Raw genomic sequence first — 26109 nt, 5'->3', positions numbered from 1 at the left:
TGAAGACCATGAGTACCAAGGATAATATTCAAGGTTCAAAGATAAACTCTCATTTAAAAAAACTGAGAAACAATTACTTTTTTTTGGCTTAATAGATATATCAGTTGTACTATCTGCCCAATAGCTCACAAGGACTAATGTTTTAATGGAGCCACTAAAAACTGAACATGAGACTAAAGAGCTGTCTTTTTACAAGTTTATCTGGTTGTTTTTGTACACATGAATGTCTTTATGTTCACTTTTATTACTTTAAAAACAATGTCTGACCTTTGATATGCCACGGTATTGTGGTGATGGTGAAACACTACAAGCAAACCTGTAGTATTTTACTATCACTTTCCATTAAGGACACAACACATTTATTCAAAAGGAGTGGTCTAAATTGTTAGCAAAAGACCAAAACTACTAACAATTGTCCCTGCAAAGCTTAAGTGATAGTGCATGGTTGGATATTATTAATCCTTTGATGTCTGTTGTATTGTAATAAGGATGTTCAAAGAGGAAATACCGGTTTAAAAGGTCATGCTGTGGAGACATGCTGCTGTGCTAGACAAAACAAGTGAAGTAATTGATAGAGGAATTTTCTCAGTGAAATCCTACCACATTTTACTTTTCAGTCTATTTCTTTAAATTCTCTGTTGTTCACACAACAAGACTCAGTGACAAACCTGGAATCGTTAGGCCAAACTTAAATTTATTAAACTACAAAGAAAATTGTGCAAAAATACATCTGATAATTTGCTTTGTATCAACAGACAAAAGTGAACAAGAGAACAAATCTAATCATCAGTTATGCCTTACTCACTTAGTTTTGAACATACAAAAAACACTTTATCTATATACAGTATATTTGTACTTAAAAAAATAAAATAAAAATACAAAAGTAATACTGACAACATTGCTGTACCGCGTGTGCAGCCCCAACAGCTCCTAAATTCTCAATGAAATACACAAAATTGCAACACAAATATCACTGGAGTTTCTGTTTTGGCATTAATCTGCCTCTTAAAAATACTTTTGGCCTTGACAAGTAGACCAAGATTTTATTTTACCTGTTTGAATCTTGTTGAGTAAAACCATTCTTTATTATCCAAATACTTTTCCTAAATACCCTTTACCAATTATAATTGATTAAAATCCTTATACTGCAAGATTATAACAAGCATCAAGTGTTCAGTACCTAACAGGTTCAAAGCTCTCTAGCATCCCTTCTTCAACATACTCATTTATGTGAAATTCCTTCGTCTTGAAATTCAAATGTGGACTCTTCAGTGTCACACAACAAAATATCTTCACAAACATTTGTCTCATTTAAATGTTTTGAATGAATGGAAATTGTTGAGCTCAACTGGGATCCTTCAAGCCCATTCTCAAACTACAGAAGGACATGTTCGACGTCATCATCTCACCACTGTCCTGAGGAGTCACAGCTTCACAGTGTCATGTGGCATTCATACCTGATGGTGAAACGCCGGGAGACAGACAGAGAACGGGAGAACAACAGAGACCTTAAAAGGAGTCATTGAGTGCTATTCTCCTGGGTGAGACTCCAGGTCTGTGATCAGCACATTTCCATCCGACTCTGTAGCCTGTGAGCTGGTTTGCCTGTAATAAGCGCTGCCGAGTGTATGAAGCCCACGGAAACGTGAAGCGTTCCTCTTGTACACAAACCACATCGCTCCTGCCAGCAGGGCAAAGACCAGTACAGCCACCAGCACCGCAGCGGGGATGACACCATGGTGTAAACCTGAAATACACAAAATGATTAGCTTATATGCAGTCATATTTTTGGTTTAAAATGTGGTCACTTTGAATTACACGTATAGAGACATACATACGGATTTATATGTGCAGTGGTGGAAGAATTATTCAAATACTTTACATCAGTAAAAGCACTAATACCACTGTGAAAATACTCCACTACAGATAAAAGTATTCATTATGCAGTAAACTGTTCCCTGTCAGTGTGTTACTATTATATATGATGTTTGTTAAATAATATTACTTCTGCATTGAATGTGTAGGTTGCATTTTACTGCTCTATATGTTCATGTTTATGTTTTTTTAAAATGAAAACAGCCCTGTTTTTAAGCTTGAATACATTTTCCCAAAACAATTGTTTTATTTTATTTAGTTTAAGAAGTAGAATTTGCTCGACCCATAAAGTACCACTTAATCGTTCAGTTTATTAGAAAAAAAACTAAATCACCTAATTTGAAAATACATGGTTTTCACTGGACAGGAATATTATGAAAAATTGTAATATGAAAAGTAACTTAAGCTGTCAAACAAATGCAGAGGAGTAAAAAGTTGTGGAGTGGAGTAGAAGCACAAAGTAGCATACATTGGATATACTCAAGTAAAGCCCTATCTTGAATTTGTACATAAGTACAGTACTTAGTTACATTTCACCACTGTATATTTGCAGCATGCATCGCATTATATCACAGATTCTGTAAAAGATGAATCACCTTCAGCATGTTTAATCATTCACTGTATCCTCACTGAGCTTCTAGTGAGCACAGTCTCACAATGTGAAACAAAAGGCTCATGCTTATGGCACCTAACCAAAGTGTAAAACATTCAAATTAAAGTGCACTTTACCATTTAGCGGTTCCACTTCCACCTCAGTAATTACATCTGCAAAAGAAAACATACAGTGAAGTTCAATATTACTTATCATGTCTCATCGTGGGTATTCAGACCACGTGGTGTGAGCAGAGACACAAATCGACACTGGCATCATCGCTGTGAAATGTGATATTGTTCAAAAATGGTGCAGCCACCACGCCTTTTTTTTAGCATATTATGTTAATTAGCATTCCCAGCTACAGTATTTTGTCCACTTTGTATCTGTGTTTAACTCTGATAAACTCGGCATACACAGTCTACTGTAGATCTTATCTTCCTGTGGCACAGACTTGGTTTTCAGGGTGTGAATTCTTTTAATTTAACCTCAGTAATGCACTTTGCAGACGAAAAACACTTCTATCCTGAATGAATAAGCATACATCTTTCTGCGTACAGTTAGAGAATGTGACTGTTTTCATTTGCAATGTCCACTTTACATTAACATTAACTTATCACGGTATCATACATTTAGGGGCCAACAGCTAGAGAAGGTCAATAAATATTCCAATATGTTGTATGAGTTCAATACAGGGCACCTAATAATTCCTTCAGAAGGCCCCCCGAGTTAACGTACCTAAGCTGGTTTTGCAGACGAAGCCGAGCCGCTCTGTGCACCGCGACAGGTGCCACACACCGTCAACTACCCAGGTAGTAACACAGGCATCTGCAGTCAGCAGCTTGGAGTCCGGGGCTTTGTTGGCCCAGTTGGTGTACTCTACAGGTGAACCATCGACCCAGGACATAGAATCAGCTGAAACCAAAGGCCAAAATTTAATAAGACGGGATTGTACGGGATCGGGATCACTTGATGAATACGAGAGAGTTATAGATTCTTACTGTCAATGTTGAAGCACATCCCCAACCACACGGCATGGTGAACGAACCCTGACGTCCACAGCTCCTCCAGAACAAAACGATTCTCCGTCTCACTCTCGATGGTCAGGACATCTGAGGTGTTGACTAGAAGGGGACAGCAGCACAACAAACTCACAACTACTGTGCCGTTTAAAGGAACAGTTTGACATTTTGAGAAACTCACAACAAGATAATGAATAAAGTGTATTTACCAACATTTCCAGCAATTTCTTAAAAAACAAATATAAGTGGGCGAGTATCAAGTATTATAACACACTGGAATTTAAAAGCACTAATGGTATAGACCAGGGGTTTTCTACCGTAAGAACACTCTAGCTACAACAAATATATTTTTAAAAAATCTGTCCTTAGGCATTTATGTTGTATGTCATTTATATTTATGTTTCTCACTCTGGGAAAGTGGGAAAAAACAGTAAAGTTTCCCAAAACTACTGTACCGCTGAACTGTCACACACACATTTTGGCTCCTCCATGTGATCTTCTATTGATAACTAATGTAATCATTAATGTAAATGTTTTTATTTTTTCACTGAGCCTCCTCTAGAGCAGTCTGGAGCCCCCCTGAGGACACCCGTCTCCCACTTTAAAAGACCTCTGGTCCATAGTATATAGCCTTAAGCAGGATTTTACTGTTTATATATATATATCTTCTCAGTGACATTTATAATTTCACTGCAGAGCAGGTCCTGTGTTCGACCTGTAGGGGGAGTATGTATTCCATCCTGTAGATTATATGGATTTAAGATATTTTTCACATTTTCAATCAGTTAATGAATAACCAAAATCACACCTTATGAATCCCTACCTTTCTGCCTGCAGTGCTCTCTTGACTCTTCGAATGTAAGTTTCTGCACCACAGGCTCGAAGTTGTAACAGCCATGTCTGAATTTCACCCATGTGGAGGGGCACCCCAACTCATATGAGATAAACGGCTTACTGCCTGTGAGAGAGAGCAGGAGAAAGGCACAAAATGGTTTCACACATTCTGAGTGACAGAAACTCAGCAGCTGAAGAGGTGCAGTGTCGAGCGCTCAGATTCACTGAAGTAGCACTGACTTGGTGGAGGAACATGACACAGGGCTCCTGGTAGCGGAGTTTCACAGTCAGCTCTCCGCCAGCCTCCGCTTACGTCCATGTACACACACTCTCCCGTCACAAAGTCGTCATCGTCATCGTCTGCGTCCCAGTGTGTGTACACTGTGTCACTGCCATCTGACCATTGATAATTGATGCCACTCTGTAAGGAAGTCACCAAAGTGTCAGTGAAGAAGTTACACTAGTGGTAGCACTCTGCCGGTAACAATCAACACTTATGGATTTCTGACTGTTTGCTGTATTACATATTTTGCACTTATGCTACCATCAGTGCTACTTTTTTATGTATTTGATTGTTTTCACTGTGTTTGTTTCATTTTCCATAATTAAGTTTTGGTTAAATGTAAAAATAATCTCACAGCAACTCACTCATAATGTTTGGCTCTTGACTGTGCTTACTGAACTACTGTATCCTGGGTTTGTTTTTCAAATTTGTTATCCTCTTAACAAATAAACAATATGTCCCATGCTTAAATTGAGGCGGTGCATGTTTCGGTGGGATTTCAGCTACTGATTGAAGTGAGACACACTCAGTGATCCACGGTATGATGAATCAACATTATTCGCAGCAGTCATGGTAGTTATTAAATTATGACAAAGATACTACAGTTATTTGTTAGTATTGAACTAGGATGGTTATTGTATTAATGAGTGCAATAAACATTAAAAGACCAAAATTATAGATAGAAATTGAACAAGATCAAGGCTTAATTAAAAAAATAAGAGGGAGGCAGAGGGAGAATCAGCTCCCTCACTTCCTGTGTTCATTTCTCTCCATGACTCAGACATTCCATGGGGGCTGAGTGATATTCACATCCAAATGCTAATGCTATGATTGTCTGCGGGGAAAGCAAATGCCTGCGGATGAAATACTATATGGGCCAGGAGAAAAACCTTTGAGGTATGCGAGACAACTGTAACTAGCAATCGTCGGGCATCTCCGCATGTAAAATAAAACCAAACAAAATGAATATTAGCTGTTACTTTGTACTTCCCACCGAACACATGTTACAGCTTTCTTTGTTTTGTCTTTTTTAGGATGCTGTGGACATGTGGACATGCAAACTACATGCTTTTGGTAAAGAAGATAAAAAGCACATTTAAAGTATTAAACTACCAATTTCTGCAATGCATGCTGATTAAGCAGTTTTAAAGGAATAGTTGTGGGAAATATGTTTATTTTCTTTCTTGATGAGAGTTAGATGAGAATACCTCTCTCATGTCTGTCCGGTAAGTATTAAACTACAAACAGTAGATAGCTTAGCATAGCATAAAGACTGACGGCAGGGGGAAACACAACCACGAGACTTAGAAAGCAACTGCTCCCGGCTAAATAGTCCGGCAGACACCTCCCTGTAAACTCCAATGTTCTGTTTTTACACTTTGGTTTTTGTAAGGATAAAAAAACAAACATTAGTTAGCCAGTTGTTTCCAGTCTTTATGCTAAGCTAGCTTTAGCATTATATTATATAGACATGAGAGTGCTATCAATCTTGTCATCTAACACTGAACTTGGAAAGTGTATTTCCCCAAAACATATTTCCTTAAAGATAAACTGTAGCTAAGCAGACAAACACACACAATGCCACCTGTCCAACACAAACATACAGTAGACATACACAGTGCAGAGGTATACAGTACACATTGAGGATACATACGTCTTGACTATAAAGTCCAATCCAGTGGGGGACTCCCAATCTATTGACAAGGACAGTAAGGAAAGCCTGGTGGTAGGCATCTGTAACGCTCACTAGGTCAGAATCATTCTCTATGCACATATGCATCGCGTCGTACCAGCTCATGTTGCCAGACACAACTTTGTAGTTGCGGCTCCTGTACTCAATATTGTCAGGGGGAGGGTGGTGATAGGAGTGTGTAGGGGGTTTGGATGTATCTGTAACAAGAAAAAAGGACAAAAGAAAGGAGTGTGGGAAGAAGGGTAGAAGGATTACTTCAAGGTGTTAATGTTTGGGACATGCGCAATTAATGGATGACTGATTAGCTGTCACTCACATCAATTAAAAGGAGTAGTTTTGTCTTCACATACTTTCTTGCCCAGAACATTGATACAGCTTTCATATCTGAGTAGTAAGAAGAGTATTAGGGCCAGGCCAAGTAATGAAAAAGAGGGGGAAGATTTATTTGCTTTTTGAGAATAAAGGCGAAATGTTGAGATTAAAGTCGAATTATTGTGAATAAATAAAACTAAGAAAAACATATCAGGAAAACATCAAAAAAAATAATTGCATTTTGAGAATACATTTTAAATGTTGAGAATAAATCAAACTTTAGTGAATAAATAAAACTACTAGCATTAGCGCATAAACGACTTTTCGACTTAAATCTTCCTCTTGTCATTTCTTCCCCTTATGCCTGCCCCTAATAATCTTCCGTAGAGCAGTGGCTTCCTTGAGTCTCGTCGTTATTATGAGGTCCCGCACATAACATTTGGTTTTGTACAGATTAATCAACAAGATATGCAGTAATAATAATGTATGGAAACTGTTTCCAGTCTTTATACTAAGTTAAACTACCCGTTTCCTGGCTGTAGTTTAATATTCCCTGACAAATATGAATACATTGAATAAAGCTATAAATTCGCTCAACAGAGATGTCACAGTACAGTTGTAAATCATTACCACTGGAGGTCAGCAAGACAAAACATTTTTAAGGTTGTGTTAAGTTACCCTTTAATGTGTCTTTACATGTCATTGTGTTTTCTGTTGTGGCACAGTATTTACAGTTTTGTTAATCTTTCATTATTTGTGTGCCAGTACCACAGTAAGTAGCTGTCAGGAAAGTAAACATCTGTCAGCACTTAAGATTCTACTTGGAGATGGCAGAGAGTTATAAGAGAAGTGCATGAGAGGCCATTCCCCATCAGAAAGCTAAGAGTGACAGACGTGCTGAAAAACAGTCAGAGAGGCAATGAAAGACAGACATTGACAGAATAAAACTAAAGATAAAGAGTCTTACCTTGAGGTTTTTCACAAACAAAGCCGTACCCACTCTCGCTGCACTTCTCATCGTACCACTTCCCTGTCAGGTGGAAGTTGTGGTTGTTGGACAAAACAGTGCACAACGGCTCATCAGCAAATCCACTGAGCCACTCATCCTCCTGGGGGTTCATAAAGCACATATCAATACACACAAACCCATTTATAAAAAAAGCACCTCTATGAACGTGTCTTTTCATCTAGACTAATGTAACTCTCCAATAATGAGTGTGTTTGCAAAAGTAAAGTTGGATACAACTGTGTTTGCATTATACCGTCACCTGCGACAGGTCTACAAATTTACGATGCAAAAGTGATTAACCTATGTTATTGTTAAATTATCCAGGAAACTCATTGGGAGATTTGTGGGATTTTTACCACTAGATATTTAGTGGTAAAAATCCCACAAAAATTACACAAATCTCCCAATTTTCTGTACCATTACAGCGTACAACCCTGTGAGTATACTTGTTTTGGCTCGCAGTGCCGTGTTTAACAGATGTATAGGATTAGTGATTCACATATGACCCTTGATCTACTGTATACATAAATACAAACACACACTTAACCTCAAAGATTTAGAAAAAGATCATTTCTGCTTAAGGGACTCTTTTGGACTTGTGAGGGCTGACGCATTTTCACACACATAATAAGAATAGACAACACATTGCTGAGGTTTTTAGCGGTGTAGGTCAACCTAAAGTTTTCACAGCAGCTTACAGTGAGGTAGCTTTTTGGTTCAATTGGAGACCAGTTGGTGTAGCTAACTGATTTCCCATTGGTCCATTTCATGGTGTCCTCATCTCGCAGACCAATCCACACACCCACAGAGCTTCCCTGGAGCAACATGGTGATGTATGCTGCAGAAATGAAGGCATGAAAACAAGAAAATAATAAAAACATAGAGCAGGATTCCTGAGGAACACAAAAACAATGATGTGTGTTTGTATATGAAAGCCATTCTTCATCGGATGATTGTGCAGCTCACTTTGCCTCTACCTTGTTCAATTTCATCTTCGATAGCGACCAGCGAACCAGCGAATGAGGAGCAGATGGACTGGGCATCTTTCCAACTCTTTCCCTCCTTTGGGCTGTCAATGATATGAAGAAGGAGGCACTGCCAACACACACAAACACAAACACACACACACACACACACACACACACACACACACACACACACACACACACACATCCCACACAAAACATAAAAATCACATTGTCAAAATGCAAATCATTATTCCTCTTTCACCACCAGGACTCTTGTTTGGGGAGGTCAGGAACATTGGAAGGCATGTAGTCTTCTTTGATAGACAGAGAATTATGTAATTTCATGTCACTGGTGAAACAAGAACAGTGCTTGGCAGCTTTTATGCATCGACAAGAGCTGCGCTTATTATTATTATTACATTTGAGGGAAATCATGTAACGTTACACAAAGCAAGTCTTCACAGTTGTAATCCAATGAAGTTCAGCTTGAAAAGGCACTTACGTGTTTACTTTAAAACCAGTTAGAGAGGGTTGCCTTTGTGGCCGAGAGGTTTGGTCCACAGTTTGAGTCTGTATGGGGAACTTTGTTTTATGCTGTTTCTCTCATTCCCCTCATTTCTTGTCGACACTCTAATAAAGGTATACTGTACTTGATAGTTCCATATTTTATGATCAATGAGAGAAAGAACGAACATTGCTTCAATGCTTTTCATTTAGTTTAATATGCAGATTAATGATCTTTAAGCATCTTTTCAAGATCTTTGGTATTACACAGTAATGAATGTCCATCTTATCAGGTTACTTTAATATTTTTAACTAACCTTAGTTTTAATGGTTAGTTAGTTCTTCAGTTGAGAAGATTGTACATGCTCCTTTTTCCTTATGTTTCTTTAACATTGTTAATATTGTATTTTTTACTAGTAAAAATCTACATTACTTAAACAATCCAGTGATTTATTTTAAAGAAAACTATATTTTGAGATCTAATACTAGTCGATGTGACGAGAGAGTATCAGATGGTTTTGCTCTTTATGGAGGTTGACTCAGCTTGAGCATCATCAGCAGGGGGTTATTCTAACGTTGTCAAAATAACTCGGGGACAGTGAATGTAACACAAACATCCTGCTTCAACCCCAGAGGCAGCTGCAAATGTAGAGAAGTAGCCGATTAAGAACTGATTTGTGGGAGAGAATGGGATCAAATGAACCATTATGAGTTACCACAGAAGAAGTAAGAGTTGTTCACAAGAACAAAGAACAAATACTTTTATCTGCTTAAAACTACATTACAGCGTGTTACAAGCCATTTATTATATGTTTATAAAAGGCTAAATAGGGGAGTTATTAAGGTCTCATTTCATAAATGTTTACGAATAAGTGACTAATATGTGTTAAGGCACTATAAGAAAGTAAGTGTTTTTGCCTTGACTTGACTTCACACATCCATGATGATGTAATTAAACTGTTGCTTGCATTTTGGATTTTCTTTTTGCTTGTAAACTTCAAACATCAAAATAGCCGATCAGAAAGTCATGGATAACGTCACAGCCCATGTACATCCACAGTGTTTGTTATGTTGCTTGAGTATTTAATAGGGGACATAAATCAGTGATTCAACAGTGTGTGTATGCGTGTGTGTGTGTGTGTGTGTGTGTGTTTGTGTGTGTCTGAACCTTGTGTCCAAAGTAAAGCCATTTCTCCGGACATCCTCCGATGTAGTGCGGCTCCCTTCGAGTCTCCACAACGGACACGGTCTTTCTCTTGCAAACGTAACCGTGGAGATCGCTGCATTTACTCGGTGTCCACTTCCCTGCGACATACCAGAAAAACCTCAACACATTCTAGCATGTGCAAGTAAACATGCATCAGCAAGTGTTTCTGAATGTGCATGTGTTTACCTGATGAAGAGGACATGGCGACACACAACCCGTTCCTTGGGCCACCACTGCCACTCCTCTCTGCCCAGTTCTGAAAAGCTACCTCTGTCTTGTCGCTCCACCTGCAAACACACAGATACATTTAACCTGCCACACAAGGCAATATTGTGCTTTCTTTGGGTAGTTACTGTAAGTAGAAGAGCAGCTCAGTTGAGGCTTTATTTAGTTTTTTTTTCGTTTGCTTAGACAGTTGTGTCATTTTGTTATACTTCTTCTTTCCTTTGGCAACACCTGCATGCCCTTTTTCCTTTGTAGCTGGGCTCTGATGCTTATTAAATGCATTAGGTTCAGGTTTGTTTAAGCGATTTGCACTTGTTGGCTTTTTGTTGCTTTCCCCGAGAGGCCTGGATCTCATTTCAACATGCAAGCTAAAATCTGCAACATGAGATCATTTCCTCTTGCTGATTTTGGCACGTTTCACTGATCAAACACGTTTGACAAACGGTGCATGAGCATTCGATAGCCCTGTACGACTTGCAAATGTATCTTCAATATGTGAGTGGCTGCCACCATTTGCAATCTGTACGCAAGCAGTACTCGCAAATTGATTTTGTGATTCGGGCTCCTGGGTTGTAATCCCACTATATAAACATTTGTGTACTCGAGATGTTGAAAGAAGTGTCGACTGCTTGAAGGGAATCAGTGGCAGCAACAGGAAATGTTTAACAAAGTCCAAAACACACACACACCTGGTCTCCTCTCCAGGCTGCCCAATGGACAGGCCGATCCACCAGTCTGTCGGGCCCAGGGAGAGCTGAGGAGGCACAGTGAAAGGAACAGAGATGAAAAAAAGCTTACTTCACTTTTACCCTCCTCCTTTTTTGCCTTTTCAGAGCCTCTCTGACATGAGCAGCCATTCAGGCTCTCCTTGGCCCGTGCTTCCCCTCTTTTATCCTCTTGTTTTGTTCCCTTTATTCCCTCACAAGCCTCAACACCACAAGAGACTTCTTTAGTGTGGTCCAAAAGGCCGCTTCCAAAAAACTGCTGTTTTCTTACTCCCTGTGTGTGGGGGCCCTCGAGCTTGAAAGTGTCCGCATATGAGGTACGTTTTAGCTTGGCGACGTGTCTACATATACTTGAGTTTGTATGAATGTGGCAATTGTGTTCACACTTGTTCTTGCACGTGTTTGTTTTTCTGTGAGTGTGTGTGTGTGTGTGTGTGTGTGAACTGTTAGAATAGGCCTATTGAGCCATTCAATGGAGAAGAGCCTCTGTAATTAAGTACATTGCTTTGGCTGTGTGCTCCTGTGTGAAATTGTGCTCCTGCTCACTGCAAACAAACAAAAAGAGTGTTTAAGTCCCAATGCCCCTGGCATCATTTTGGTTGCAGTAATTAGATGGTGGGATTATTTGCACTGGGAAATGTTAGATACATTTAGATAGGTTTGCTCTAACCTATAGTTTTTTAGGACAGAAGTGATGTGTACAGCGTTATGTGATTTAGGTAAATCTGATTTTAAAATGTTTAATTTTATTAGATGTAAAACAGCACCAGTCAGTCAGCAATTATAACTGTATTCATTCATTTTATACCCATCTATATATTTAAAATGGTATTATATTATATTATTATATGTACAATATATTTGCATCCTTTACATTTTTCAGTAGGAGTCACAATAATATCATACACACTTGTGCTGCATACATATGATACACTATTATACATATTATTACACTTTAGCCGACATAATTATACTACAAATTTTAGATTCTGCCAAATACCTAAGGGTGTATTTTTTGGATAATTCACAACCATGTTTGGTTTTTAAAGGGGAACATGTCCGAAATGTGCATGTGCCAAAAAACTATATTCTGGAAAAGTTAATACTATTACAGTAGTGTTTTATGCTACCATCTCAAAGTGATTATAAAATTGATATCATCTTACAAATCTGTATACTATTTGGCAATAATGAAGTTCTGTACGAGAATTGGCAGTAACCGACCCGCCGCAAGCGCTCCTTGACGAAGTGCAGCTCCTCTCTGGAGTGAATGGACAGCAGGTAGGCTCCCATCATCTGGCAGGCCAGCGAGACGGCGTCCCAGGCAAAAGGCTGCTTCGCCAGCAGGTACTCAGCTCCGTGGTAAAAGACCCAGGGCTCGCTCTCTGTGGGGGAGCCAGGCGCACAATTATAATATCGTACATATTTTCAGGTAATACAATTATAAATATATAGATGGGTATAAAATTAATGAATACAGTTATAATTGCTGACTGACTGGTGCTGTTTTACATCTAATAATGCCATTCCACATTAAATAATAACTTAACCTAAATCACATGACACTGTACATATCCCTGCTGTCCTAAAAAAACTATAATTCTTAACAATTTGTACAACATACAAGACCCTCATTCGGATAAAGAAAAGAAACAAGTAAAGCATTAGCAGAAATACAACATTAATGGGGTTTAGTAAGGCAGAATCAAAAGTATGCAAAAAACGGCCAAATTAGCCCCGGACTCCAGAGGGTTAAGAAAGTAAGTATCGTAAAAGTATCATTTAAAGAATGGTATTAGTTTGTGTTTGTTTTCAGCTAGCAGGTAATAAGAAAATTCATAGAAGAATTTTAACGCAATTTTCTCTGCCAGGCCGGCTTCACATCACATAGTAGTCGAGACATTAAACATATCTACAGTATACTGTATGTAGTCTATGAATCTGGTTGTTGCCAGGACCAATGAAGTAAATAAAAAGTCTACTTACGCTCAGTGTACCAATAGGGTTTTTTCAGTTTATCACCTGCAACATAAATCACAGTTTTTTTAAATGTTATTATTTTAAGACTTTAAAGACTGATGATGAGGTATCCTCAATAACAATTGTGTATCAATGAAAAACGATGCTTCTTAACAAAATGGCTAAGAATTAAAAAAAGAAAACAACAATGTATGATGGATAATATACAATATATATTTTACAAGATAAAATACAGGATACATGTTATGGACTAGACAATACAATATAGAAGAAATAAATACAGTGAAGTATTAAAATAGAATTAAATCAATAAATAATCCAGATACAATTACAGTATAGACAAAAGCATTTACAATCAATTTAAACGAGATCTGAAAGAAGGCCTTTGAACAGCTGTAGTGGCAACAAAGAGTCCAAGTTTAAGGACTTTTGCACGTTATTCTTTGTATAAGTTGCCCTGTAATACAATTACATAAATATGTTACAAAAATATTTACCCTATTTCAGTTCTGAGTAATGAAATGTGACCAACAACCTATTCTAAAAGCAAGTACCAAGATTGTGTGACATATAGGGTGGAAGCATCTGTATTGAAGCTTTAAAGATGAATTTTTCAAAAAGCTGGTCCCACGTAAAACAACCTATTGATAAAGGTGGCAGTGGTGGGTGCTGTAAGGATCACCAGCATAGCTAAGTAATGCAGTACTGATGTGTGTATGTGCAGTATGTCTGTGTGGAGGGTGGTGGAGTGGCAGCGTTTACCTCTGGACAACTTGCAGATCCACTCGTGTTTGGTGTCACAGGGCTGCGGCATGAGCGCGTTGGTCAGGTCGCTGTACACAGCACAGTCCCTCCTGTCATCCTCCTCGTTCTTATCCTTTATGAAGGAGGTCTCCACCTGCACCGACACACACACACACATACACACACACACACACACACACACACACACACACACACACACACACGGACACACCATAATGAATAAACACCCTTATATAATATTACTTTGTGTTACAACATGGCATGTGGTTACATTTTGAACATCTCTGTGTACTTACAGGTGAGCCATCAGACCACTCCCAGGCTCCAGGATGTTCAGGGTCTCTCTTATTTAAACCCACCCAGAACCAGCGACCTTCTGTGCTAAAAAAGAGGAGCAGAACAGAAAACACACTGCAACACAAGTCCATCTGAGCAAGTGTTTTATCCTTTTAACATTTGAGCTTTGACAATGGTCATTAATGTTCTTCACCAGCAACCTCAAATACATCTTTCCAGTCATAAGGGAGTAAATAAACTCTTCATAAAGGTTTTTAGAGTTGTGTTTAGTTTTAGACTCAGACCAGAAGAAGAGAGCCATTGATGTGAGATTATTCCTTTTACAAATAAAGTAATCATTTTTACCACATCATTGTGATCTGGATGATATCGTGACACACACTGCATCTCTTATCACTTGCACTGCAATGATCTTTTAAAAAAGGTGTAAACCAGAAATCACTAAACAGGCTCCAACTATACAAAATTGTTCCTGTTTCTAAATTTAAGGTTCTGGGATTCTTTACTTTTTAATAACGTAATTTCTCCTTATTATGTCACAATGTTTTATACGCTTTATATTTTAGATTGCTATCTTATGTCTCTTATGGCTCATTGACTCAAATTATTTACCGGCTGCTCTATGCACATGAAATAAAAACACCTCAACTGATGCATTTATCAGTTTATTTAACATTCCTGCACTGACGAGGCCCAGAGGGCTGTACCAACCCTTCAAACATGGTACTGAGGAGCAGCTTAACAAACACCTGCTCCTCATAGTGGAGGAAACTGGCCAGTTGAGCCCCGAGGGCCTGGCAGAAGAAGTCTGCTTCCACCCAGGAACGCTTCATCAGGACTTTCTCATCGTGGAACACCTAGAAGAGCAACATTTACTGTCAGCTGAGGGTTACAGTTTAAATGGACAACAATCCCTGTCAGTAAGACTGTAGAGATGTATCATAGAATATGAGTTTTCTGTCATTTCTAAAATGTTTCTGGCAAGAATTCAATTCAGTATAAATCATTATGTTAACACGGGCAGACAAAATTACAGCAATATTATTGTTCGGTAAAAACATGTAATTACATAACGTGCATTTTATTTTATTTTTATCTCAATTAAAATGATTGTGTGAGGCTTTTCTTTGTAGTCGGCATCACAGTAGCTTTGTGGTTAGTACTGTACCTTACCGCCCTGAGCGGCTGAGCAGAAGGCCCGATCGCCCATGGCCACACAGCTTTTAGCTTCTTGAATGTGAATGTTTATTTTATTTTTCTTCTGTGGCAGTACATTCAATATCTTTTGGACTTCTGGTTGGTCGAAACAAAACCTCTGAAGATGTCACCATCGGCTCAGGGAACTTGTGAGGCGTTTTTTTAAAACTTTTGAATTACTTTCATAGATTTCAAACATTTAAACAACTAATGAATAAAATAACACACAGATTAACTGACAATGATGCAGACCTTGTAGAAATAGGAAATTATAGAAATAAGTTGCTTGTAGGTGTGAATGTGAATAAGTCTGTGCTTTCCCAAATGTACCCCGCCTGTCACCCAGTGCATGAAGGATCGATGGAATAGCTTGTGGTTTTTGTAAATATAACCTTAAGTGTGTTTCTGGGTCTACTGATGACCACTTGGCTTGGTTTCCCCTTTGTACAAACTGATGCACCTAGTTTACAGAGGAGAGGTAAGGGGAGAGTATGAAGCTGAAAAGAAGAATCAGAAACATCAGAAGAGAGAGGAGCACAGAGAAAAGATGACAATGGTCCGACCTTGAAACAGTGGAGCATCCCAGCGTGTGATTCCCACCCTGGAGGACAGGGGGCGTAGGCATCAATGTGGTCCTCTGGCAGCTGGACCTCGTGGTAGCTGCTGATGCTCTGCTTGCACACTGACAACGCCTTGTGAGACTTGCAGTCTTTCACTTCCCAGTGACCCAAAGCAGGGCCGCCTGACATAGCAACACATCCACTAGCACTGACTAAGGAAAGGAAAAAGGAGTTGAAAATGAGGAGGGAGGGAGATTTACATTAAACCAATCCACCAACTAAACACAAGCAAAGTATACTTTTCATAATTAGAAAACATTTTCCAGTTTACCTGGCTGGTGTTTGTTCCAGTTAGTGAAGGCGAGAGGCAGAGAGGACCCATTGTGAGAAAGCCAGCTGTACTCTCCCCTCTTGTCCTGGTCCATGAGGCCAATCCAGTAATACCTGCTGCTGTTGGTCCCACTCTCAATCAGCAAACTGTTGACAAATGCCTGCTCAAACCTGGCAGCACGAGGGAAAAAAGAGGAGAGATAAGGAGAGAGGCTCCAATGATGCCACAAATAATACACAATAAATACTTTGCTCAATAAACCACCTGTTTTCCATAGTAAGGAGAGGAGCCCTGCAGTAATATCCCATCATTGCATCTTCATAGCTCTGTTCCTGGCTAGTCACTGTGTAGCAGGAGTGCCCATGTCGTTTCCAGCCCTGCAGCGTCAACAAAATAACAAATCAACTAATCAGACTCCATCTGGGTTCTATTTTAAGCTGCAGCTTTTTATATATTGTATAAGATAAAAACATTATCAAATATAGTACATTTACAGAGGAACAAAGGATAAGAATGAGAAATACACGTACAATATATATTATGATAAGACCCATATAGAGTAGGACTAGGTATCAAACATCAAGATATTTGAGACTTTTTTTGGTACTGATGAAAATGTGTCCATACTGTAGAACCCGGTATCTTAAATCGTTATGTCATCGAAATAGACATTGAATGTTTGTTTTGGGATTTGAGATCTCTTTTACTTTGAGTATTCTTTGATCTGAGACTTCCTGATTTAATTTTGTTTCACAGTAAATGCCAAGTTCTTGTATGGCTGCTTGTATTTAGATACCATTTAATATTTGAGAATTTCTTTTGTTAAATCAAAAGGTGTTTGTAGTAAGAAGAGTAAGAGTATACAGCCAAGCTAGCGGCTCTGTGCTTTGAGCAAAATGCTAACATCAGTGTGCTTACAGTGACAAAACTAGCATGATGATATTGATCAGGTTCTTACATGTTACAGGTATTTTAAGTTTCCTTTTGGCATCAGTTCCAAAACATATTTATGTATTATTGATCTATTGAAAACGTTCAGATATACCCAGTCATAACCTGGAGTGAAGGTTATTCTGTGTCAGTGCACATGTGTGCAATTATATGCAGGTCTGTGTATGTATGCAAGTCTGTGTGTTATGTTGTGTGGTGGAAGTGTTTTGACAAGTGGTGTCAATTTGCCCCCCCAACCCCCAACCCTAACCCTTTATCCCATCTACCCCCCCATTCTCCCAAAACATAGGGTCAAGAGACCTACACAAACATTTACGTGAAAAAAAACCTCAAAGCTTTCTTTAAAACTAGAGTGTCTGGAGTCATTTTCCATCCATCCATCGTCTACCGCTTATCCGGGATCGGGTCGCGGGGGCAGCAGCTCCAGTAAGGAACCCCAATCTTCCCTTCTCCGGGCCACATCCTCCAGCTCCGACTGGGGGATCCTGAGGCGTTCCCAGGCCAGTGAGGAGATATAATCTCTCCACCGAGTCCTGGGTCTTCCCCGGGGTCTCCTCCCAGCTGGACGTGCCTGGAACCCCTCCCTAGGGAGGCGCCCAGGTGGCATCCTTACTAGATGCCCGAACCACCTCAATTGTACCCGTGATCTCGTTCTTTCGGTCATGACCCAGCCTTCATGAACATAGGTGAGGGTTGGAACGAAGATCGGTATATTGAGAGCTTTGCCTTCTGGCTCAGCTCTCTTTTCGTCACAACGGTGCGGTAAAGTGACTGTAATACCGCCCCCGCTGTTCCGATTTTCCGGCCAATCTCTCGCTCCATTGTCCCCTCACTCGCGAACAAGACCCCGAGGTACTTGAACTCCTTCACTTGGGGTAATGGCTCATTCCCTACCCGGAGTAGGCAATCCACCGGTTTCCTGCTGAGAGCCATGGCCTCAGATTTGGAGATGCTGATCCTCATCCCAACCGCTGCACACTCGGCTGCGAACCGATCCAGTGACTGTTGAAGGTCACAGACCGATGATGCCATAAGGACCACATCATCTGCAAAGAGCAGCGATGAGATCCTCAGGTCACCGAACTGCAACCCCTCTCCTCCACGACTACGTCTCGATATCCTATCCATGAAAATCACGAACAGGATTGGTGATAATGCGCAGCCCTGTCGGAGGCCAACATTCACGGGAAACGAGTCCGACTTACTGCCGAGTATCCGGACACAACTCTCGCTTTGGGCGTACAGGGATTGGATGGCCCTCAAAAGTGACCCCCTCACCCCATACTCCCGCAGCACCTCCCACAGTATCACCCGGGGGACCCGGTCATACGCCTTCTCCAGATCCACAAAACACATGTAGACCGGATGGGCGTACTCCCAGGCCCCCTCCAGGATCCTTGCAAGAGTAAAGAGTTGGTCTGTTGTTCCACGACCAGGACGGAATCCGCATTGTTCCTCTTCAATCAGAGGTTCGACTACCGGCCGAACCCTCCTTTCCAGTACCTTGGAGTAGACTTTACCGGGGAGGCTGAGAAGTGTGATACCCCTGTAGTTGGCACACACTCTCTGGTCCCCCTTTTTAAATAGGGGAACCACCACCCCGGTCTGCCAACCCCTAGGCACTGTCCCAGACTTCCACGCAATGTTGACGAGGCGTGTCAACCAAGACAGCCCCTCAACACCCAAAGCCTTTAGCATTTCTGGACGGATCTCATCAACCCCTGCGGCTTTGCCACTGTGGAGTTGTTTGACTACCTCAGTGACTTCCATCAGGGAAATTGACGATGATCCCCCATCAGCTTCCAGCTCTGCCTCAACCATAGAGGGCGTGTTAGTCGGATTCAGGAGTTCCTCAAAGTGCTCCTTCCAGCGGCCGATAACCTTCTCAGTTGAAGTCAGCAGGGTCCCACCCTTGCTGTACACAGCTTGGATGGTTCCTCGCTTCCCCCTCCTGAGGTGCCGGATGGTTTTCCAGAAGCACCTTGGTGCCGACCGAAAGTCCTTCTCCATAGCTTCTCCGAACTTCTCCCACACCCGCTGCTTTGCCTCTGACACGGCAGAAGCTGCCGCCCTTCTAGTCCTTCAATACCCTGCAACTGTTTCCGGAGTCCTCCCGGATAACAAAATCCGGTCAGAGTTTTCCCCCCCATAACCCCAAGGCGTAGGGAGGCGACCCTCTCGTCCACTGGGATAAACTCCAATGTAGCGGCGCTCAGCCGGGGGCTAGTGAGTATCCCCACCCCGGCCCGACGCCTCACACCTTGGGCAACTCTGGAGAAGAATAGAGTCCAACCCCTATCCAGGAGTACGGTTCCAGAGCCAAGACTGTGCGTGGAGGTAAGCCCCACCAGATCCAACTGGTGGAGTCATTTTATCAACAAAATGACACTATGGTAAACATTTACAACACAACAATGAAGAGACTAGCTAAAACCCTGGCAGGAATCATCAGAGACTGCTCGAGCATGTCCACCAATATTGCGCCTTCAGGGCCATTTTTAACCTCATGTTCCAGGGTATGAAGTAGCCTGATGACTCAGGAGTCTGAGATTCTTGTAAACAGAGTCAAAGAGCAACATGAATGCCAGACAATACGTCAGCAGTCGAGTGAATCAGCTCATTGTGCTTCTGAAGGAGCAACTTGCTCAGAAGTTGAACAGCAGCGGGCGTGTGGCTCCGCCTGGTGCACGTCCTGATCTGTATGGAGCTATTGTAACACTGCAGCACATCATCTGCCTGACAAAAAAATCAACCACTTCACTTTCGGTCGGAAATAGAACATTTTCATTTTTCTTAAGCAGAATGTGGTCTTAACAAACATATTTTCTTGCTAATTATTTGGTTATGTGAAAAATTACAAAGCTATTTTTTACTGCACTTAAGTAATTATTTTTGCTTTATAAGACAAAAGCAATACATGAATATACAAATACAATTTTAGAGGTAAAATACAAGATTAAGTGTTTTTTGATCCCCTTCTACTGTGAGGTTAGAGTTAAGGTTGGCTACTATACAAAACTGTGCCACTGCATGCCAGGGTTTCTTTGTCTTGCATCAGCTTTTGATTACATGTTGATCCGAATGTGTGTGCGTGTACTTGTGCATTTCAGGTTCCTACCTCAGGACAACCTTCATCCCAGGTTCCAGGCTGATGATCGGGATGCTGGCTTTCTTTTCTACACACAGCAGGCAGCCGCTCATCACATGACGCTAAGAGCCAGTTACCTTCCTGTAAAAGAGGTTAACACTTCACTCACAACGACAACACCAGATAAATGTATACAAACATTTCAAAAGGGATAAGAGCGGCTCGATTAGACGATTAATTACTTTACAACTACTTTGAATACAGTCATTTGATGGTTCCAGCTTCTCAAATGGGACATGTGGAGCTTTTCCTCATCTTAAATTGTAATGAATTTAATATCTTTGGTTTTTGAACTGTTGGTAAGAAAAAAAGAGACATTTGAAGACATCACTTTATGGCCCCTAAACACAGGTGCCATAAAATGTGAACGCTTAGGGTTTCGCGTCTTTTCCCGTATCACTTCTCGTGTGTGTTTTAATGTAGTTTGGAGACCAGACAGACTTGTCGGGATTCGTCCTAGTGAAATGTTTTGTGTTGTTTAACCCCCTTTCACCGATCCCTTGTGTAATGTGCAAACCACAACAACTACAAGACAGCCCATTATAAGACAGACAGTCGTGTAATGTGATCAGTACAGCAATCTGACGACTTTGAAAGTCGTAGAGTGTGTAGGTGCCACAAGGCAGGAGAAAAGTGTGATGGGCGTAGAGACCAAACAATTATTATTATTATAGCCCTAAAAGGACTATTTGATTCGCTCACTTAAGTTATTATAATTGAGCCTCAAAAGCGTTTCTGCATTAAAGAAGCACCAACCCAGGGTTTCCCACCTTCTTGTCTGCTTTGACACAGAGTGTTGCATCCGTCAGGTTGTGAGGAGGGTGATACTGGTGCCAGAGAGTGAGAGTTACTGGTGAGCCATCAGACCACTCTACAGTTGGAGATGATGCCTGTTTCCAAAGACCAATCCACACCTCCACACTCTCGGCAGAAACTACGAAAGCACACACAAAATAGTATTTATTGTCCCATTGGTATTTCCCCAGAGTGTCTATAACAAACAGTACTGCATGATGCTCCTTACAGTTAGTCAGGAGGTTGAGCAGCATTTCCACCTCAGACAGGGAGTGGACGCTGGTGAGGTTTGCCCCCTGAGAGCCACAGGCCCGGGAAGACTCCTCCCAGCTTCCTGCTTCTGTCTCTGACAGCAGCCAGTAGCAGAAACCATTATGAGGCCACCAGCCATTAGCACACTCTGTATGGATATACTGCCAGTTCTCTGTAAGAGGAAGAAGTATTGAGAGAGGAGAGGAGGGGAGATCAGAAAGGGACAGACCAGAATAACACAAATTCACAGCAGACATTGTTTTGGTCTAGCCACCAGCAGCGCAATAGAGAGAAAGGTCAAAAGCTCACGCTCCAGGTGCTGTGCAGATGTTGAGGCCAAAAGCTACAAGAGCTGAAAAGGCTTCTCGTACATTTTGCACTTTGACTCACAATTCAAATTCCAGTATTAATGCAATGCGTGTGTACTCTCACCTAGTGGCTCGGCTCTCCGGGTGTCGTTAGGCGTCTTCTTACAGATGTAAGGCAGAGCAGACTCACAGGACAGACTCTGCCAGTGACCCTCGAAGCCGGAGTTGTACACTCCACACTGTCTGTTGTCCTGCAGCGGGCTGGCGGGCAGAGCTGATGGGAACACAGTGATCTTTACTTCTTCATTGTTTAGGCTCCCACATGCCCCAAAGAGATTATTATTATTATTTGTGTCAACATAATTTAAATGATAATTATGCAAAAACAACTAATTCCCTTTACATATTTATTTGTTCATCTAATTAAACCCCAGATTGTAGAACAATATTTAAGTGCCAACCCTTGCCTCTCCCACAAACTGAACTTGCACATTAGATGATGGAGACAAATCACAGAAATGACTATAAAGCATTGTTATTACATCAAATAAAAATATATTAAATGTTATATATGTTATATGGACTACGAAAAAACATATTGTGTATACTTATATACAATTTATCCAGTTTTTCCTTCACTTGGTTTATATAAAACTATCATTTTTGACACTTTAATTTAATTTAATTTTAATTTAATTTAATTAAAAACAAATGTCTTTGAAAAACAGAAATGTTATAAATGTTTAGTATTACACACATGAAACAAAAATTCCCTCTCGCTTAGCCCTGGAGTAAACAAATAATCCGTACTTGTGGTGAAATTAACCAGTGATAGAGGTGCTCCGTCAGACCACTGCCACCCCCGTCCATCCTTCAGGTGGTTCAGCCCGATCCACACCATCGCTCCGACACTTGCCAGGCGATCTACCACAAGATGCAAACACATGTGAAGCAGTATGAATGAAAGAATCTGTAGTGTAGTATAGTTCTAGTGTAGTGTTTGTGGATGTAATACAGGTAGAGTACATATTTCACTCAGCAGCTTTATGGTCCCTGTATGTGTTGTTTGCCAGATGCCTACCTCTGATGTACCTGTGCTCTGCCAGGCTGGTGATGCTGAGCAAATTTCCCCCTTGAGCCTGGCAGGTTGACAGCGCCTGACTCCAGGTTAGGATGGTGTACAGGTTGAACTGGTAACACGCACGCAGCTCCTGGTTTGCCTCCCAGAAACGCTCACAACTGAAATCTACGAATAAAGCCATGAATTAAAAAAGGCAGCAGAAAGCAGATGAAATGAGTCAGTGTGCGCATAGTCTCCAGGTGTGGGTATGAGCGTATGCATCATGGTCTGAGATAATGTGAGCATAGAGCAGCAATGGCCTGTCAATTAATAACATGCCACTGACATTTTATTTAAGGCAGATAAAATAAATAAATTGTCTGGTCGGGAAGTTGTTTTTGTTTTTTTGTGATCACAGTATGTGGTTTGCATCTTAACCACTAGGCCACAAGACGTTACAAGTTTTTAAGGTTAGGTTTATTATGAGGTCTTGCTATAAATGATTTTTGCTATAACAGCCTCCACTCTGGAGCACTGATGTTGAGGTTGAGTTCAGGGCTCTGTGCAGGTCAGTCAAGTCCTTCCTCACCAGACTCAGAAAATCATTTCATTGTGGACCTTGCTTTGAGCATGTAGACATTACAATGTTGAAACAGGAGGTGTCAGTATCCTTCATGCCATGTAGTGTAGTTACTCAAATTCTCTTTTTACTCTGGTGCTTCTGTGTGCCCAGTTTACCTTGCACCGGACAGAAGCCCCATCTTTCGGCCTCATCGTAGCGAGCGGTTGTAGCACACCACAGAAGATGGTCCTCTCGCCCCTCAGTCGTGCACTCAGAGAACCATTTGTTGTTGTATTTAAAGGGCAAAGCGCAGGGCATGCCATGTGCATTTCCCAACAAAGTGTGGATATCTGAAAATAAAACACGCCTAGTATGATTTTACATGACAAACATCTTGTGCAGACAAGTCAGGGAGTCACTAAGATGACTGTTATGTGTTGTGTAAGTGTGTCAAATGTTAGATTATAAATTAGAAGACACGTAGGATATTTCAGGTGTTTACCTTCATATGGATATGAGCAGGGCCCCTCTCTGGGGGTGTTGTACCTTTTCCACTCATGATAGGAGTTTTTCTTTACCACCACCAAACGTCCGGCAACAGCCACTTTCCACTGAGACGCACCGTACAGCATGTTTCCATTGCAGCGCCACCACAGCACAGGGAGGGCCATATCGCACTCGAACGTACCGAGAGGCTGCGTCGTGTCAGAGATGTTGAGGCCCAGGCACATGCTGGTACCTACATTAAAGAGGCGATGTCGAGAGACCCACTTCCACAGCATGCGGCGCGTGGGCCGCTCGCAGTCCTCCAGCACGAGGTTAGAGCGATCCACTGTGATGCAGCGCTTCAGCGGCTCACTCTCCAGAATAAACACACCCTTCTCTGGAAAGAGAGGGATGGGAGACAAGGAGGAAAGGAGAGATTGAAGAGAATGTGAGAGAGGGGTGGCTTTGTCTTGTGAGTGCAAAAAAAGGATAGATTAATATACTGTTGGCACTTCCCCTTAGTGGGATGTAAAAAGATCTTACATAAAGTCAATTCAGAAAGTAAAGTGAGAATACTTGCACTGTATTTGTTTTCACAACCAGTTTCAACATTTCGCCTCTTTTTTCAGATGTTTCTCCATCAAAATGGAGCAGCGTTCAAGCTAGTTGTGCAACTGGATACTTTAACAAAACAAGAGGATGCATACTGAATGTGTATACAAATGGCAGTGATGAAAACAGCTGGAGGAATTATCTCTTCCCTCATGTGACTGTTGCATACTGGAGAATAAAAGCATGTAGGTGGGGGGGCCTATTTTCAATGTCCACACATCTGTCCTCTGTTTATACTAGAATGGACTATACCACAATACTAATAAACACACAACATTACATTGTGAATTGAAGGGGAAGAAGAGGGTGTTTAAATCAAAGTAAGCATTGTGACAATGTAGCTAGGAATGCAACAATACATTAATTGAAATGTTGAATTTCTTTTGATTATTTCTTAAAGGTTTTAGTACACCATATATATCAATTCCTCATTCAAATTCCGTGTTTCGTCCAACCAACAGTCCAAAACCCAAAAGTAATAATTGTACAACTACATTGAACAGATAAACAGCTGGAACCAGAGAACAACTGTGACGATTAATCGATTATCAGAATTGCTTAATTGCTTAGATTAATCTGTCGATCAATTCATCAATTGTCTCGACTCTAATTCAACATGCAATGACAACATAGAACATCAGCGTATCCTCACGTAGTAGACGCTGTGATCAGGAAATGTTTGACGTTATTCCTTCATAAACATAAACCGATTATAACTCAATTGACATGATCACACGTTAACCACCTGCATGTTTCATTATTCAGATTTCACTTAATGATTTGATAAGGTTTACTTTCAATTTCTTTTTACAGATAATAAGAATCACTGCCGGTATAATGTGAGACAGTGTGCAGCTAGGGGGCTTGAAGATAGTTTAGCAGTTTAGGTAAGCCCCCCCCCCCCCCCCCCCAGGAAACTGAGGAATAGTTTAATGTCATCACTTCACACACAAGATCAGCACAATGACAACATAATGATTGTTCTTCACATACATTACTCAGTAGAGTTATATAATTATCTACCATGTTATGTAAAAGCATAGGAATAAAAGATGCATTGTGGGCTTCTTTTGCAGGAGGTCATGAACATTAAAACAAGGACCACCGAGCGGCTGCTGCAGCCAGATGATTTTACTTACTGTAAAACTCCATGAGCTGCTTTTTCTCCAGGACCTCATCGTCTTCCTCGGTGACACACACGCAGCTTTTCGCCAACAACACTGCTACACAAATAGTCACCACCACAGCCACGGAGTCGATTAAACGAAACAACTGTAATAACATTTCGACGGCGGGATGCAGTGTTGAAGTGCAAATGTCCGCACATTCCGAGGCTCCTGGTCAGAGAGGGTCTTTTTGAGCTCGTTGTTTTTTCCCTCATAGAAAACTTTTTGCCGAGAGAAGTTTTTCAGCGGGGGACCAGCGACGTCACGTCTGACGGAGAAGCTGCTGCTGCTCTGCGGACTGGAAGCTGCATTCCTGCCGGACTGTTTTCACTGGGACAGCGCCATAAAACTTTATTTAGACTGAACAAAAGGCCTCCAATAAACAAACAA

The 26109-nt window shown here is 41.0% G+C and overlaps 1 protein-coding gene across 1 annotated transcript; it reads right to left on the bottom strand.

Moving 5' to 3' along the window:
• Nucleotides 1-674: 674 nt before the first annotated feature.
• Nucleotides 675-26005, bottom strand: pla2r1 (phospholipase A2 receptor 1). The gene is made up of 30 exons (XM_029428595.1): nt 25693-26005; nt 23958-24338; nt 23632-23805; nt 22915-23079; nt 22644-22757; nt 21958-22107; nt 21503-21697; nt 21249-21412; nt 20449-20559; nt 16644-16756; nt 16380-16549; nt 16052-16260; nt 15003-15148; nt 14291-14375; nt 13992-14127; nt 13236-13271; nt 12474-12634; nt 11214-11278; nt 10486-10586; nt 10261-10397; nt 8598-8715; nt 8319-8458; nt 7579-7720; nt 6261-6496; nt 4564-4744; nt 4313-4447; nt 3469-3591; nt 3206-3382; nt 2605-2640; nt 675-1747 (listed from the first exon to the last, which is right to left on the bottom strand). Exons 1-30 carry the CDS (start codon nt 25835-25837, stop codon nt 1530-1532), a joined length of 4464 nt encoding a protein of 1487 aa, XP_029284455.1. The 5' UTR covers nt 25838-26005; the 3' UTR covers nt 675-1529.
• Between the last annotated feature and the right edge of the window lie 104 nt (nt 26006-26109).

The sequence above is a fragment of the Cottoperca gobio genome, chromosome 3 (genome assembly GCF_900634415.1).
Source record: "Cottoperca gobio chromosome 3, fCotGob3.1, whole genome shotgun sequence".
NCBI lineage: Eukaryota > Metazoa > Chordata > Actinopteri > Perciformes > Bovichtidae > Cottoperca > Cottoperca gobio.
This window is presented reverse-complemented; position numbering and strand designations above follow the sequence as displayed.

Coding starts and splice junctions, on each gene's coding strand:
- pla2r1 (XM_029428595.1), bottom strand. CDS start 25,837: ATGTTATTACAGTTGTTTCGTTTAATCGACTCCGTGGCTGTGGTGGTG. Junction 10,587..11,213: donor CAGCCTGGAGAGGAGACCAG/GTGTGTGTGTGT, acceptor GTGTGTTTGCAG/GTGGAGCGACAAGACAGAGG. Junction 8,459..8,597: donor CGAAGATGAAATTGAACAAG/GTAGAGGCAAAG, acceptor TCATTTCTGCAG/CATACATCACCATGTTGCTC.